This window comes from Labeo rohita, chromosome 5, assembly GCF_022985175.1.
Source record: "Labeo rohita strain BAU-BD-2019 chromosome 5, IGBB_LRoh.1.0, whole genome shotgun sequence".
Lineage (NCBI taxonomy): Eukaryota > Metazoa > Chordata > Actinopteri > Cypriniformes > Cyprinidae > Labeo > Labeo rohita.
In genome coordinates this window covers 42,087,300-42,104,414 of record NC_066873.1, presented here as the reverse complement: position 1 = coordinate 42,104,414, position 17,115 = coordinate 42,087,300, and the positions used below count along the sequence as shown (strand labels likewise).

Here is a 17,115-nt window from a genome sequence, read left to right as displayed (position 1 = left end):
TCCACTTCGGTCTCGTCTGTTCTAGAATTTTTCTAGAAGACTTATGTTTTGTTCAGATGCAACTTTGCAGACCAAAACTGTGCTGCAATGTTTTTTTAGATAGGAGAGGCTTTCTTCTGCCAAGCCTTCCAAATATGCAATTTTTGTCCCATTTTTTAACGGTATTGTCATGAACTTTATCATTTAACATGTTAACTGAGGCCTGTAGAGTCTGAGGTGTAGTTCTTGGGTTGTCTGCCATTTCTCTGAGCTTTACACGGTCTGATCTTGGGGTGAATTTTCTGGGACGTCCACTCCTGGAAGGAGAGGTGTCTGTTTTAAATGTCTTCCACTTGTGAATAAACTTTGAATTGTTTGGAAATGACCATATTACTCTTCTCAGATTGATGGCAGCAACAATTGCTTCTCTAAGATGATTGCTGATGTCTTACCTCCTTGGCATTGTGTTAACACACACCTGAAGGCTGCAGAACAGCAAACTGCCAAAGCTTTTATAGAGGCGCTCAGACTTGCTGATGATCAGTTAATCAAAGGTATTTAACTGTTATTTACCCTCTTAATTCCAATGTTAACAGTAAGGATGTCCTAACTTTGTCACACAAGGCTTTTCCATTTTGGCTTTATTTTTGTTCAGTAAATAATGACACAGTGTGTCATGTGTTGTTGTTCATCTGAGGTTTTATTTTCGAAATTTTAAGACCAGCCAAGGACCATTTTTTTATGATGTCCTGATACAGAAAACCATGGAATTCAATAGGGTGTCCTATTGAATATTGTATATATCACGGGCAGCAGGAGCAATATGACAGCTGATTTTGTCCCGATCTATCACAAGCTTAAATGTGATTCAGTAATCAGAGTTCAGTAAATAAGAAGTTGATACTGTGTTATATTTTAAACACAATGTTATGTGTTTTTGCTCAATTTTGCAGAGAACATATTACCTTTGAAGCCACAGCAGAATTGTTGCGCGTCTCAGAGCGACACAGTGGTGTTTCGTTTCTGAATGAATCAATGATTCAAAGGCCCATTTATAAAGAGAGTCATTTACTTTATTCCTGAATGAATCAGCCGTTTGAATGAATGGATGACTCATAAAGACATTTATTGCCACCTGCTGGCACATTATCTTCTTCTATGTTCTAAAGTTTACGTTACAGTTTACGTTTACGTGTAATAAATTCTATGCTGAATCAAACATTTCTTTCTAAAGCTACAATTTGTAATGTCTACTTGATCATCTCATTTAACACAAAAATAGCTTTATATAATCTTTTGTGGGTATTTTCACAGTCAAATTTATTTAATCGAAACATCATGTAATTAATTAGATTTAAAAAAAAATTTAATTGACTGACAGTCCTAGTCTAAATACTTTTTGCGCATACCTCTTAAAGTGTATTTGCGTATCTCTCTCCAGAAATATTTGAGCGTATTTTCTCTCTCAGTTGTGGTGTTTGACACAGCCCATGTGTCTGTCCATCAGTGCCAGTTTCTCTCTTGATGTTTTCATTTCCATCAGACCAATGCGTGGGCATTTTTCTGTCACCACTGAGCAAATCTTGGCATGACAAAACTTGACATTGAGACAATACTTTCCAAACTTTCCCAAGGGGCTTATTGCTCTTATAAAATGGTTATTCCATATATGTAAGGTTTCACAAAACAAAAAACAGAGCAAATAAATTGGAATGATATTAATAACAATGCAGTTTCTCAGAAACATTTGTGGTTGTAACAAAGTGGCTGCTGAGCAACACACAGACGTAAACAAAGATGTATGTTTGTCATTTACAACAGCTTCAAACGCGGCTCAACCAATCAGAATCAAGGACTGGAACTATCCGCTTTATAAATGCAAACAAAACACACTTTTCTGCTCTCAAACACACAACAATTGTCCAGAGTCAAAAGTGCGGACAATTGTACACTGATAGTTAGATAAATTGTGAGTGTTTACACACAAGGATTGCGTCCATCTCTTGAGACTGTGCAACGTGAGGATAGCAAGATAAATGAGCATATGACTCAAAGACACTGTTATGATGCAAGTCTGATTGTTTTAGCTTTCATGAAGTCTTGTCTTCACTTATTTATCAAATCATGACAAATAAACCAACAAAAGATGAGCAATGCATTGTATAAACTCCCCAAAAAATTGGCAAATGGAATTTTAATTCGCGGCAGGAATTTCAGTAATATTTCACTTTCATTATATTCCTCACATAAAGTTCATATGCTTTGAAATATGACATTTATGATCATTTTATTTCATGATTGGAGCTTTTCAGCTCTTTTTGGTAAATGTCTACTTGTTTACAAATTTTTGAAAATTTCTGAATTTCTATTTATTTCTATTGTTGTCACATGGTCTCATATTGCATGTTTAATTACATAAATAAATAATTAAAAACATAAATACAATAAATGAATGAATTAAATAAGAATGAATAAATAATACATAATTAAAATAAATACATATAATTACATATAAAAAGAAAAAGAAAAATTAAAAATAAACAAAAAAATACAAAATAAAAATAATAATACATAACACAAATAACATTAAAATAAATACAAAATAATACATAAAATACAAAATAAATAACAAAAATATATATTTTTTTAAAAACTGGAAAAATAAATTTAAAGAAAAAATCTAAAGAAATGTATTTATTTATTTATATTCAGCTAACGAATCAAATAAGACTTCCCTGTTAGTCCATCACATTGAAAATGGAAGGTTAAGGCATGCACATTGCATTGTGGGGTTGTTTGTGTATTCCTAAATTATGAAATGATTTGCCTCTGTCCATTAGACAGGCCTCTTCATTGTCTATTTAAATCATCTCTTAAAACACATCTTTTCTCCTTGGCTTTTGACAACTGATGTTAATATTTGGTTATTTATTTTAGCTTTACATGGTATTTGTGTTTTAGTTGTATTTTATATCTTGTATGAGTTTTATTTTCTGTACAGCACTTTGGTTCACTTCTGTGCTTTTAAAGTGCTTTATAAACAAAGTGGGATTGATTGATTGACATTCTTTGCATACAGACAACTTATATACTGTGCACAGTAAATATACTGTTTGTACAGTATTCATAACATTGACTTTTAAACAGTAGACAGTCATATTTCCTACTGTTTTGCCCATTAAAAAAGCAGTGCATGCATAATCTTACTTCTGTAAGGAGAGGTTGAGTTGGTCTGTGCTGGATTTGATCTTATTCTGAGCCTCGAGGTGGTTCATGCCGTCAGTGCTGATGCCGTCGATGGACAGGACCAGATCTCCCACAACCACTCCTGCTTTAGCAGCCTTTCCTCCGTCCGTCAGCTGAAACCACACATAAAATGGTAAAAACAACACAGTCACACATAGAGAAGCTAAGTGCAAGATGGAAGTTTTTCAAATTGTATTGTTCAGTAAATGTGACCCTGGACCACAAAACCAGTCACAGGGGTCAAATTTTTAAAATTGAGATTTGTAATGAAATAAATAAGCGAAATAAATAAGCTTTCCATTGATGTATGGTTTGTCAGGATAGGACAACATTTGGCTGAGATTCAACTATTTGAAAATCTGTAATCTGAGGGTGCAAAAAAATCTAAATATTGAGAAAATCACCTTTAAAATTGTCCAAATGAAGTTCTTAGAGATGCATATTACTAATCAAAGATTAAGTTTTGGTATATTTACAGTAGGAAATCTTTCTTCCAGTTTTCACTGTCACATGATCTTTTAGAAATCATTCTAATATGCTGTTCTGCTGCTCAAGAAACACCTCTGAATATTATCAATGTCTAAAAAAATAATATTTTTACAAATACCATGACTTTTCTGGATTCTCTGAAAAATGGAAAGTTGAAAAGAACAGCTTTCAATTTAAATAAAAATCTTTTGTAAGATTTTAAATGTCTTTACCATCATTGCTGATCAATTTAATGCATCCCTGCTGAATAAAAGCATTAATTCAATCTTACTGACCTCAAACTTCTGAACAGTAGTTTATGTACAAATCAGAATTCAGATAAAAGTGCCTAACAACAGACATAAAATCTGCACTTTTGAACTCAGGTGAAGATTCACCGCAAACACCGGAAACAACAAGAGAGCATCAGTAAAAAGAGTCATGTCATGTAGAGATAACTCAAGGCAAAAGTTCACGTTTAGTGCAAGAAAAATCCAGCTCAAGTTGTGCGTAAATCACAGCGGATGTCCCTGCGAACCTGAGGCCGGTGCGGACGGGCCAATTCAAACAGAGTTACAGTAGAGATAACTCTGAAATCCCAGCCTGATACGCAAGTCGAGCGTGAAACTCCTGCGCTTTCAGTCACTAACCACTCAAGCGCTCTTCAATTATCACATGACCACCTCTTTAATAAGATTATCTTATATAAACACAAAGCCTGCAGATGGCAGACATATGCGTTCACGTGTGCTCGGCTGTCTTTTATACGAGACACTGTAAACATTTGAGACTACATCTCATTTATCAACGTTTTGCCACAATCCTGCATGAAAGCGGTGCTCTTTCTTGTGCACTTGAGAACATTTATGCAGCGAAAGGACAAGAACCTGGTTGAAAACATGTGGCGCAAGTATGCAGCGTTGCTGGTTTAACGCCGCCGCAACACAAAAGCGCGCCGCATTCTTTGATTCCTGTCATAACTTCTGTTTCCACTGGAGAGTAAACAGAAATAAAACACAAAGAGCATCTGAGAGCAATTACGGCACAACGGCACCCAAAGACAACGCGGATGCCGCTTTTCACCAAACAACAATCTCGGGATAACTAAAGCTAAGCCAATTTGGAGGTGGAAACAAATAATGAACTCGCAAACACGTGTTTTAGGGTCGTTTTCGACCCGTCGTGTGTGACTTCTTGGGTTCTCTCATTAATGCACTTGAGAACATGTGGTGTGTTGCTCTTTGATTTAGTTCAGTTGCATGCTGTGCCCTCGAGGACAACAGCGGACACTAGGCACACATAAACACATCTGAAATCAGGAAGTGGATTTCAAAAGAAAGGAAATGGGACCAGTATGAGATCTGATGGAAGAACAAGAAGCACGTGTGTGTGTGTGTGTGTGTGTGAGAGAGTGTGTGAATTAGCATACAAATGTATGTATGTTTGTTAACGGGGTCAGGTCGGTTTTGCATCGCTCTGATTTATCCGTAGGGCAAAGAGGAATGCTGGTTTGAGTCTTTAAAGACCAAATAATGCAGCCAAAATCAAAATTCATGCATTTATTCACTGCGGATATAAAAGATATCAAATAAATGTCACAATTTGAGCAAGAACATCTGCTCCCTCAAAACAATAAGTAATGAGAACCCACACTTTCTATGTAATAAAAAAAAAAGTAAGAAATCAGTAAGATTTCAATTCTGACTTGCAAATACTACTATGAACTACTATGACTATGACTTGACTCCTGGCCAGTATATCACAATGCTTTTTAAAAATGTGTTTATGCTCACTATGGCTGCATTTATTTAATCAAAAATACAAGTAAAATTGTTTAATATTTTTAGAATTTAAAATAACTGCTTTCTGATTTAATATAATTTAAAATGTAATTTATTCCTGTGATCGAATCTGAATTTTCAGCATCATTACTCTAGTCTTTAATGTCACATGATCCTTCAGAAATCGTTCTAATATGCTGATTTGCTGTTCAAGAAACATTTCTTCTTATTATTAATGTTGAAAACAGTTGTGGTGCTCCATGCAGCATTTCTGTGGAAACATTTCTTCAAGATTCTTTGATGAATATAAACTTCTAAAGAATCTTTTTTAACATTACTGTCACTTTGAATCAATTTAATGCATTCATTTCCTAAAAGAAAGACGCTACCAGTCAAAAGTTTTTCAACAGTAAGATTTTAAAGAAGTCTCTTTAAAAATCTTTTATTTGATCCAAAGTACAGCAAAAGCATTAATATTGTGAAATATTTTTGCTATTTAAAATGACTGCTTTCTATTTGAATATATTTTAAAATGTAATTTATTTCTGTGATGCAATACTGAATTTTTAGCATCATTACTCCAGTATTCAGCGTCACATGATCCTTCAGAAATCATTCTAATATGCTGATTTGCTGTTCAAGAAATATGTATTATTATTATTATTATTATCATCAATATTTAAAACAGCTGAGCACTTTTTTGGGGGATTATTTGATGAAAACAAAGACCCAAAGATCAGCATTTATCTAAAATAAATAAAAAATAAAAAGCTTTTGTAACATTATACATTATACAATTCAAAAGCTTTGAGTCAGTATTTTTTTTTGGGGGGGAATAAAGACATTTATAATGTTAAAAAAAATTTACACATTTTTATTTCAGATAAATGCTGTTCTTCTGAACTTTCTGTTCATCAAAAAAATCCTGAAAAAAAATCTACTCTACTATTTCAACTTAATAATAAAAATACATGTTTTTTGAGCAGCAAATCAAAATATTAAAATGATTTCTAAAGGATCATGTGACTGGAGTAATGATTCTAAAAAAAATCAGCTTTGAAATCACTTAAATAAATTACATTTTAAAATAGAAAGCAGTTATTTTAAATAGTAAAAACATTTTAAAAATTTAGCTGTTTTTGGATCAAATAAATGCAGGCTTGGTGAGCAGAAGAGACTTCTTTAAAAAACATTAAAAGTCTTACTGTTCAAAAACTTTTGACTGGTAGTGTACTTCTATTGTACTTTCTGGCCATTTTTAGACTTTGGTTGCTCTATTCTTTCATTGCATGGACAAAGCTACATTTAGATTCTGCTTGGTTATTTTGTGCTCAATGTAACAAAGCCAGTAATACATGTTCAGAATAACAGGTTACTCAGGCAACACACATTTTGCTGTGTATCGTGTGTTTCAGCTGGGCCTGAATCTGGTGCTAAATATTTTCATGACTTGTTTACTCATGTGGTATGACAGTGGTTCTGAAAGTCAAAACGCCACACCAGTAATTAGAGGGCTGCTGGTTACATTGCTGGTTAGAGCACCAGCGCCAAATGTTTTCAAGGGACAATCTACACTTAATGCCAAACTATGCTTGCACAGAAGAAAGCATAGTTCAATGTACATGCAAACAGCATAGAAACTGGGTGATTCTTGGAATAGTTTCCTCAAAAAAAAAAATGCAAGATGTAGATGAGTTTGTTTCTTTGGAGAAACAGATTTGCAGAAATGTAGCATTACAACATTTGCTCACCAATGGATCCTCTGCAGTGAATGGGTGCCGTCAGAATGAGAGTCCAAACAGCTGATAAAAACATTGCAATGATCCACAAGTAATCCACACCACTCCAGTCCTTCAATTAACGTCTTGTGAATCAAAAAGCTCTATGTTTGTAAAAAACAAATCCATCATTAAGATGCTTTTATCTTCATTGCTTTCAGGTCAAATCCACAATATTGGTTTCTCCAGTGAAAAAGTCATCTGGTCTGAATCAGGAGAGAAATATGCACAGATCAAGCACTGTTTACAAGCAAAACAGCTCTAAACTAATATGTTGGTGGATTTTGATGTGAAAAGACAAGAAGGGATGGACTTTTTCACTGGAGGAATTCTTATTATAAATAATGAACTTGTATTTTGGCCAGAAGTTAAAAACATCTTAAAGATGAATTTGTTTCTTACAAACACACAGCTTTTCACTTCACAAGATGTTAACTGATGGACTGGAGTGGTGTGGATTACTTGTAGATTATTGTGATGTTTTTATCAGCTGTTTGGACTCTCATTCTGACAGCACCCATTCACTGTAGAGGATATTGGTGAGCAAGTTTTCTCCAAATCTGTTCTGATGAAGAATCAAACTCAACTACATATTGCATGACCTGAAGTTGAGTACATCAAAGAGTTCATCAAATTTAAATTTTTAGGTGCACTATTCCTTTAAGAGAATCACTGGACAACAAAAGATGTTTAGCAAAATCTTTACACTGCTTCCTTTAATGCAACATAAAAGTATTATATAAGAAATACAACGGTAAATATAAAATCTTATTCATGCTTTCTTCACGAATGCAATACATTTCCCAATCACACCACAGCACATGCAAACCTGAAATATAACAGGTGGTGATTTTACACAGCGTAACCGTGAAGTCATAATGCATACAGATGGTCTGCCACTCCCGCATCAGTGGTTTTACTGTTTCTAAAGGTGTTGCATGGCTGCTAGGTGAACAGAAGGCCTATTCAACTTCATAAACGTCTCTCAGAGACACGCCACCCCATTCAGCTAAACTAGGTGCGTTCATTAATTTTAATCTAAACACACATAAACTAGCTGTGAATACTCATAAAACACCTTATGTGTGTGTCTGAGGTACGACGCGAGTGCTGTTGCAATCAATAATCCAAGCAGAACACGGTCTGTATATACAGACCGGCCAAAACTGTCAAGAAACGTCATTGCTGAGAAAATGTGTGTGGTAATATTCAGATGAAGTGTGGGAGACAGATACCATTTGCTTTATTATGTTACACCGAACAGATCTAGGCAAATAATTAAGTCATGTGTTTGAAAAGCCAGACAGAGGGACATTTCATTCAGTCTTGGATAGAAATGAATGGTTGTGTTTGTTTCTGGTGCTACAACAATATAAAAAATTGGGTGATTATTCAATTAAGGGCAATTTTCCGTACTTTAGGATGATTTTCACTCACACTACTTGTAAAGAGAATTTCTTGTTGAAATATTTAAGCATATGAAAATTACATAATACAAAAAAATGAAGGAAATTAATATCTTCATTCAGCAGGGACGCATTAAATTGATGAAAAATGACACATGAATGATATTACAAAAGATTTGTATTTCAAATAAATACTGTTCTACTGTTTTGAATAAATACTTGTTTTGAACGTTCTGTTCTTTAAAAAATCCTAGAGAAATAGATCACTGTTTCTACAGAAGTATTAAGAAGCACAACAGTTTGCAGCACTGATAATAAGAAATATTTCTTGAGCAGCAAATCAGCATATTAGAATGATTTCTGAAAGATCATGGAGTAACGATGCTGAAAATTCAGCTTTGCGACACAGGAATAAATTACATTTTAAAATACATTAAAATAGAATACAGTTACAGTTATTCTAACCAATCAGAATCAAGTACTCTAGAGCGCTGTGTAATCAAATAGCATAAACGGCTGAATAAATGGTTGAGTTTGTTTCCTGCTCGTCTCACGTTCACATGTGGAATCTTACAGGTGGTTTTGGGCAGATTTATAGGTGAGACTGGAAGCACAATCTGCTGACATGATCAGTAGAAGCGGTACAGTTTGTACTTGAACGCCATGCCATTAATAATTCAGTGAAATGATTTCTGACATTATATCAGGTTTCAGGATGAGCAGAGAAACACGGTCATTACACGGTTTTCTCACAAGGGGCATTAGATGGATCCAACAGATACTTGTTCTTTCCTGTGTGTGTATCTGTTATTTTATTTCAGCTGTATTTCAATTAATAAAAATGATTTTCGATAGCTTTAGTTATAAAAATATCTACACTGATTAGAATTACAGTCCTAAAAACATCTCCCAGATAAAACAGTTTTCAGTTTCAGTTTTTTGGGGGGAAGGGGGCAGTAAGCAATTACCTAGCACCCTAGCAACACCCCAACAACCACCCACAACATTCTAGCAACCATATATTAACAAAAACATTATGAACACCTTAGCAACCACTCACAACATTCTAGAAACTGTCTACTGTTAAACAACATTCTGGACACCCTAGCAACCACCTACAACATTCTACAACCAGTATACTGTTAAACAACATTCTGAACACCCCAGCAACCACTCAGTAACACCCTAGTAACTACCACAACATTCTATAAACAGTATACTGTTAAACAACATTCTGAACACATTAGCAACCACTCAGTAACACCCTAGCAACCACCCACAACATTCTAGAACAAGTACACTGTTAAAAAACATTGTGAACACCTTAGCAACCACACAGTAACACCCTAGGCAACTACCCATAATATTCTAGAAAATGTACACTGTTAAAGACACACGCTGAAAACCTTAGCAACCACAGAGTAACACCCTAACAACCACCCACAACATTCTATAAAGAGTATACTATTAAAAAACATTCCAAACTCATTAGCAACCACACAGTAACACCCTAGCAACCACCTAGAAACAGTATACTATTAAAAAAATTCTGAACTCATTAGCAACCACACAATAACAGCCTAGCAACCACCCACAACATTCTAGAAACAGTATAATGTTACACAACATTCTGAATACCTTAGCAACTACAGAGTAATACCCTAGCAACCACCCACAACATTCTAGAAACTGTACACTGTTAAAGAAACATGCTGAACATCTTAGCAACCACAGAGTAACACCCTAGCAACCACCACCAACATTCTAGAAAGAGTATACTGTTACAAAATTCTGAACACCCTAGCAACCACCCACAACACTTCAGAAACACTTTACTGTAAAAACAGCATTATGAACACCTTAGTAACCACTCAGTAACACCCTAGCAACCACCAAAAACATCCTAGCAACCATATTCTTTTATAAAAACATTCTGAACACTTTAGCAACCACACAGTAACACCCTAGCAACCACCTAGTAAAATCCTAGGAACCACAACAACATTCTAGAAACAGTATACTGCTAAACAACATTCCAATCACCTTAGCAACCATTCAGTAACACCCTAGCAACCACCCACAACATTCTAGAAACAGTATACTGTTACAAAAACATTCTGAACACCTTAGCAACCACTCAATAACACCCTAGCAACCACCCACAACATTCTAGAAACAATATACTGTTACAAAAACATTCTGAACACCTTAGCAACCACACAGTAACACCCTAGCAACCACCCACAACATCCTCCTAGCAGGTTTTACACAGGCACACACCTATCACATTTACTTCAAACCTACAGAGAGAAAAAGGAAAAAACACAGTTTGACTATAGTGGTACCTCCACGATGGTATCAGATGGTACAGAAATACAGAAAGAAAGAAACAGAACACACACCCAGCTGTGATGATGTGTACTGACACTAACCAGAATGTAGCAGCAGCTCCAAACCACAATCTTATAAAGACTAGTTTAGACCAGATCCATGTATTAAACCCCACCATAAACCAGAACTTACAATATTAAATCTCTGGGAGGCACAGCAAGGTCCAAACCAACCTGATCTCACTGCTTCCCACTGCTTTTCACACAAAACAAAAAAAAATTACACTCCCACAACCTCAGACCTGTCAACGTCCAAACCCAACACACTCCCCCCAAACGTTTATTTACAGTCTAAAGCTGTCACAGTGCCCGTCCTGTCTGAAATCAGCACAAACACTCCAAGAAATACTGCATCTGCAACCTAGAAGCTCCTGCCAGAAAAGCTGCAGCTTAATCCTCACGGCTCAAACGCTTGACTGCCTGCAGAGGACCTCTGAGAAAGCAGCTAATTTTACCATTCCATGAACAGTAACATTCTCGTTTTATCTTATCATCCACTAAAAGTTTATCACCCACACATACATACTCTTCTGAAGATGATGTCATGAGAAATACAAGACATAACATGAAGCAGCAGGTCTGTTTTAAACAGTTAAAAAGTACAGTCAGGCCACACTAGTTGTTAACAAAAATGTTTATATGGCTCTCTAAACTCTTAAAAGAACCATTTTTTCTTTGTATGAAGAACATTTTAAAAATCTAAAGATTCTTTTTCCACTTTAAAGAACCTTTAATGTAAAGGTTCCATAGATTTTAAATGTTCTTCATGGAATCATTGACGCCGATAAAGAACCTTTGTTTTTAAGAATGTAGAATACTTGATTCTGATTGGTTGGAATATTTTTTGCATAATTACTGCTAACCTGTATAATTTTAGAGCTGTGCTTGTTGCATATGTCCAGTATCACCCCTTAAGATTCATTTTAATAATAAACCTAACTATACATTATTCCTTACTTAGTAATAATCCAATTAATGTGTGGAGAAAATATATTTTTAATTATGCTACAATTTAGCATGAATTACATATAAGAGCAGTATTTATCTGGCACAAATACAATGACGATCTTAATAAAAGAATATACAATAAATAAAAATTAATTTAAATTTATTTATTTAAATGAATAAAAATAATAAAATAAAATAAATGAAATTAATATGAATAAAAAAATTAAATAAATAATTTCATTATATAATTAAATAAATAAATATATAGAGAATTTTAATTATTTAATTAAATATTATATTTTATTGACTATATTAACCACATATATATTAGATATAAAATGCTGTGGAAGGATTTCAGGAAACACTATTAAGTGATCTAAATTTTTATTCTGCCTCCTATTTTTACAGACTGACAGTGTAGCTATCACTCTAATTGTTAGAAAAATGTTGCTAGAAATGCCGGAAAGCCTATATTAGTTTTGCAAACAGCTGAGCTACTGTCTGAGCAGATGCAGTTACTAGCATCACTAATTCTTACTCCCCAACAATGCTGAGGAGAGACGAGAGGTACTGTAAATCACAGTTTCATGAAGTGAACTCTGGCTCCCAGATTTTACTGAGGATCTGAAGTTGAAATAACATCTTTTATGGAGTGTGAGTAACGTCTGTAGCGGGATCCGAGCGCTCTCGCTCTATTGATAAAATATTTTCACTGGCTTCCCATATAAAGCTCTTTAAGCCACAAACCAGACCAACCAGCAGCCAGACGAACCACAACATCAGTGTGAAGAATCACTGTCTGATTTAAAAAATAAATATGAAATTGTCCAGTGAATATACTTTCATACTTGAATACACATTGCTATTACAACTTAAGAAAGAGACTAAAATTAATGACATTACAGAGAAAGAAAGGAATGAATAAATAAATAGAAAATTGCAATTATTATTTATGAACAATCATTTTTGAACAAAAATAAATAAATAAATAAATATTTGCAAAAAATAAAATAAAATAAACAGGGGAGGACAGAGGAAGGAAGAGTCTGGAGAGGGGGAGGGAAAAGAAATAGAGAGAGGCAAGGAAAATCAATCAGAAGGTCATTTACATTACTCCTTTGCCAGATGGCATTGTGGGAATAGCTGTCATGCATTGGCAGCCCAAATGGGTGTGTGACATAAGTGCATCTAAACGAGTGTGTGTGTGTGTGTTTATGAGAGAGATACTGTAGATACAGAGAGGGTGGAAGACTCATTAGTAAATAAAAAGTATGAACAGGTGGCAAGGAAAGGTTACATATATCACTTAACACATAAAGAGATAAATATTCAGGGGGGAGCTGGGTAAGCTGTGCCACTTCTGACTTAGGATGGCCCTGTAGTCTAGAGGAAATGAGATGGAAGTAAAACTAAGAGTTTTAATTATATTTTATTATGTGACATTAGAAGAAAGTGCCTATAAATACAGTATACAGAAATAAATATGCCTTTTAAACACATTAGGGGTAAATTGTAATATATGAATAGAGAAAACACAATTACATTCATGCATCTGACAGATGTTTTTATCCAAAGCAATTTGCATTGTATTTAAGCTATGCATCTTTATAGTTCATGCATTCCCTGGGAATTTAAACATTGGTTTTGCTAGTGCCATGCACTTCTGTTAGAGCTACAGCAACACTGTATAAATGCTGGGGAGAAAAAGGCATCAATTTTGATGCACTTTGATGCATTTCTATAAACTTGCAAAGAAAAAGTTTAAAAGTAAGAATATTTTAATTGCAGAGACAATTTTGTTAATATAGCTGCAAGCAGCAATTACCAGGGTTTAAGCGCTTTAGGTATTTAAGCATATAAGGAAAAAGACATTACATATTATTTAGCAAGTCTGTAACCACCTAAATCAATTATTAAAAATAAAACATTTTGGTCAAATCCAGAAATATAATGCAATGTAAATAATTAACATATATGACTGTTCAATGACTGGTCCAATCTCCCTGAAAATTTGCATGCTTGTTTAGAATCACCTGTCACATGTGGTCAGTGGGTTTTGTGAAGTTTTGAGTTTTTGTTTAGGCTTTATAGGCTTTTGGGTATATTTGGAAAGGCCCCTTTTCTAAAGGACCCCATTATAGCTTCCAAAAGGGTACATTTCAACATGTTTTTGATAATTATTGACCTAGAGAGTCCAGAGAATTGCACTGCAATGTTTTTTTCCAGACTGAGCAAAAAACCTAGGAGTAGTTTGCAAAAGTAGGTTTTTCACATCTTCTCAATCATTTAAAAAAAGGTTTGATTGACAGCAGTGGTTCTACAGGCAAAGTTGTTCGGAACGAGGAGGTCTATCATATGATACGAATATAGCGTGGATATGCAGAAAACCGTGCAATGTACAATCGTTTATACCCTTAAAAAATGCGATACCGACACCCAGTGGTTTTCACAGACCCACCAAGTTTTGTTCCCATTGGCCTCCGTTAACCTTGTCTAATAGGTGCTCAAACTTCATTGGCCAATGGTGCCCATGTTTTTTTTGAGATACGCAAATGTCCCCATAGACACTTGTGTCACTTTGGACCAAGACCGTGCACAGCGATTTTCATGTTGATACGACAAATGGTTGCCTAGTTATAGCCAATTTTTTATGTTTTTCCTCTTATAGCGCCACCAAGTGGCCAATCTCCATGTTTTTTTCCTGTGACCTCAGCTTGAGCTCTTACATAAGTGTGGCAAGTTGGGCGAAGATATCTCATTCCGTTCAGGAGTTATAGGCATTTTACTAAAGTGGCCCTGCCCCCTTCAAACGTTTTTGGCGTTCCTTTGCCACAGTGAGTCGAAAGTTTAACTTTTTTTGATAATTATTAATATTCCAGAGAATCTTTCTGCAATGGTTGGGTTCTGATCGTGCACAAAACCTAGAACTAGTTCACAAAAGTACGTTTTGCAAAAAATTTCACCTCAGCTCACGATAAAATCTAATCTGCATTTTGTCCGTGAGCCAAGGATTCCAATGACATAAGACACTGAAGCCTATGACAAATGGTTTAGGAGTTATGAGCGATTTTGTACTTTCGATCATAGTAGCGCCCCCGTCAGGCCGACTGGGGTGAGACTCGGTCACGTTGTGGGTGTGGTAAGTACTACCATCCCTCCAAGTTTCAAGTCTCTACAACCTACGGTTTGGTCTGCACGATCAGTTTTACTAATCCGGGCCCATTCTAACAATTACAACAGGGTTTCAGTGCTACGCTGAAACCTAAATATTTGCAAAAGTATTTCTGGCATATATAATTTACCCCGAAGCATCATAAAACCTTTACCTACTGATATAATTCTGGGAAAAATGCTTAATTTAATAATTTATAATTAATTTTTATCCAAATAATTTGAATGGCTTTATTCAGTGGCAATTCACCAACTTGTATGATATACACTACTGGGCTCAGTAAGATTTTATTTAAGAAACTAATACTTTTGATCAGAGAGGATGCATTTATTTAATTAAAGTGACAGTAGAAACATTTAGAATGTTACAAACGCTGCTCTTTTGAACTTTCTGTTCAAAGAATTTTGAAAAAATGTATAACAACTCTAACATATATTAAAATAAAAAATACTTTTTCACCATATTACAGTTTTTACATTATTTTTGAGCAAATGTAAATGCAGCTTTGCTAAGCAAAAGGAACTTCTGGATAAATTTAATTTGTTTTGACACATTAAAAATAGTTTTTTCTCATGTGTATCTCTCAATCAGAGGCAGCTGCAAATGATGGGCCTTTTCTAAAAATATGATCACATTTTAAACCCTGTGCACAGTTTTAAAACACAGCTTGCCCTGCTCTCCCCTAAACACATGGAGAGGTCAAAAGCAACAGAAAAACAGACAAAAAGAGAATAAAGAGGGGAGCGAGAGATCATTAAAGGCTACAGATGGTGTCGGGGGGTCAGAAGGGGTGTATCATGTTTGAATGACTGTGTGTTCGTACTCACCCGTGAAATGGATAGAGGCATGTTGAAGTCTTTCCCCCCCTGCAGTCTGAAGCCCCATGGGGCCGGACCCTGTAACACCACACTGTATTTACCACTCATAGCTGTCTGATATAAAACACACCGCAGAGGCTGCCAAAAACTCAGAAACTCCTCACAGAACACCCTGGAAAGACAGACAGAGAGAAAAAAGTGTTCAGTCAGACATTGCTGAAAAAGCTTGTGATTTAGCACTAGATTTTTACTTTTTCTAAATAAAATGTGAGTGGAAAAACTCAACGCTAGGAGGTTGCCAAGGCATTTCTATGCAGTTGTTAAAGTATTTAATGTGTTTTTTACTTGCAAAAACCTGTTTTAGTTGAAGGCAAGCTTCAGTGCTATGGGTTAGAGGTTTATGAGAAATAGAAATGGAGCTGTTTGACTTATGAAACACTGCTAATGAAGTTTAGTAGCAGAAAGCAATCAGTACTGTTCAAAAGTTTGAAGCTGGTAATATTTTTTTAACATTTTAACGCTCACCAAGTCTGCATTAATTTGATTGAAAATACAGAAAAAAACTGTAATATTAGGAGATATTATTACAATTTAAAATAACTGTTTTCTATTGGAATATATTTTAAAATGTAATTGATTTCTGAGATGCAAAGCTAAATTTTCAGCATCATTACTCCATTCTATAGTGTCACACGATTCTTCAGAAATCTTTCTAATATGCTGATTTGCATTTATTTTTATTATCAATATTAACATTTTAGTGGAAACTGCAATCAATTTTTTCAAGATTCTTTTCAAGATTTCTTTTAACATCAAAAATGTCTTTACTGTCAATTTTGATCAATTTATTGCATGTTTACTAAATGAAAGTATTTATTTCTTAAAAAGAAAAACAAACTTTTGAACAGTACTGCACTGTAATACAACAAACTGTCAAATAAAATATTATGTATAAACTGACATGCATTTAACAAAGCTAAAATGAAGCAATCATTATCAGATAAATTTACCTTCAGAAAGCAACAATCTTGACAAAAGGAAACACAAACTCCTCTGCAATACAGGTCTAAAGGTCCGACACAAAATGATCCACACAGACAGCAGATTGTCCATTTATACCCATCTATCA

At 34.8% G+C, this 17,115-nt stretch overlaps 1 protein-coding gene across 2 annotated transcripts in view; it reads right to left on the bottom strand.

Moving 5' to 3' along the window:
• Positions 1–17,115, bottom strand: part of pdlim5a (PDZ and LIM domain 5a) — a 63,353-nt gene extending 46,238 nt beyond the window's left edge. For both annotated transcript variants that reach the window (XM_051109270.1, XM_051109272.1), the window contains exons 1-3: positions 16,997–17,115; positions 15,996–16,158; positions 3,187–3,338 (exon numbers count right to left, since the gene is read on the bottom strand). In XM_051109270.1, the coding sequence (XP_050965227.1) occupies positions 3,187–3,338; positions 15,996–16,094 (251 nt within the window). In that variant the 5' untranslated portion in view covers positions 16,095–16,158; positions 16,997–17,115. The remainder of the gene's footprint in view (positions 1–3,186; positions 3,339–15,995; positions 16,159–16,996) is intronic.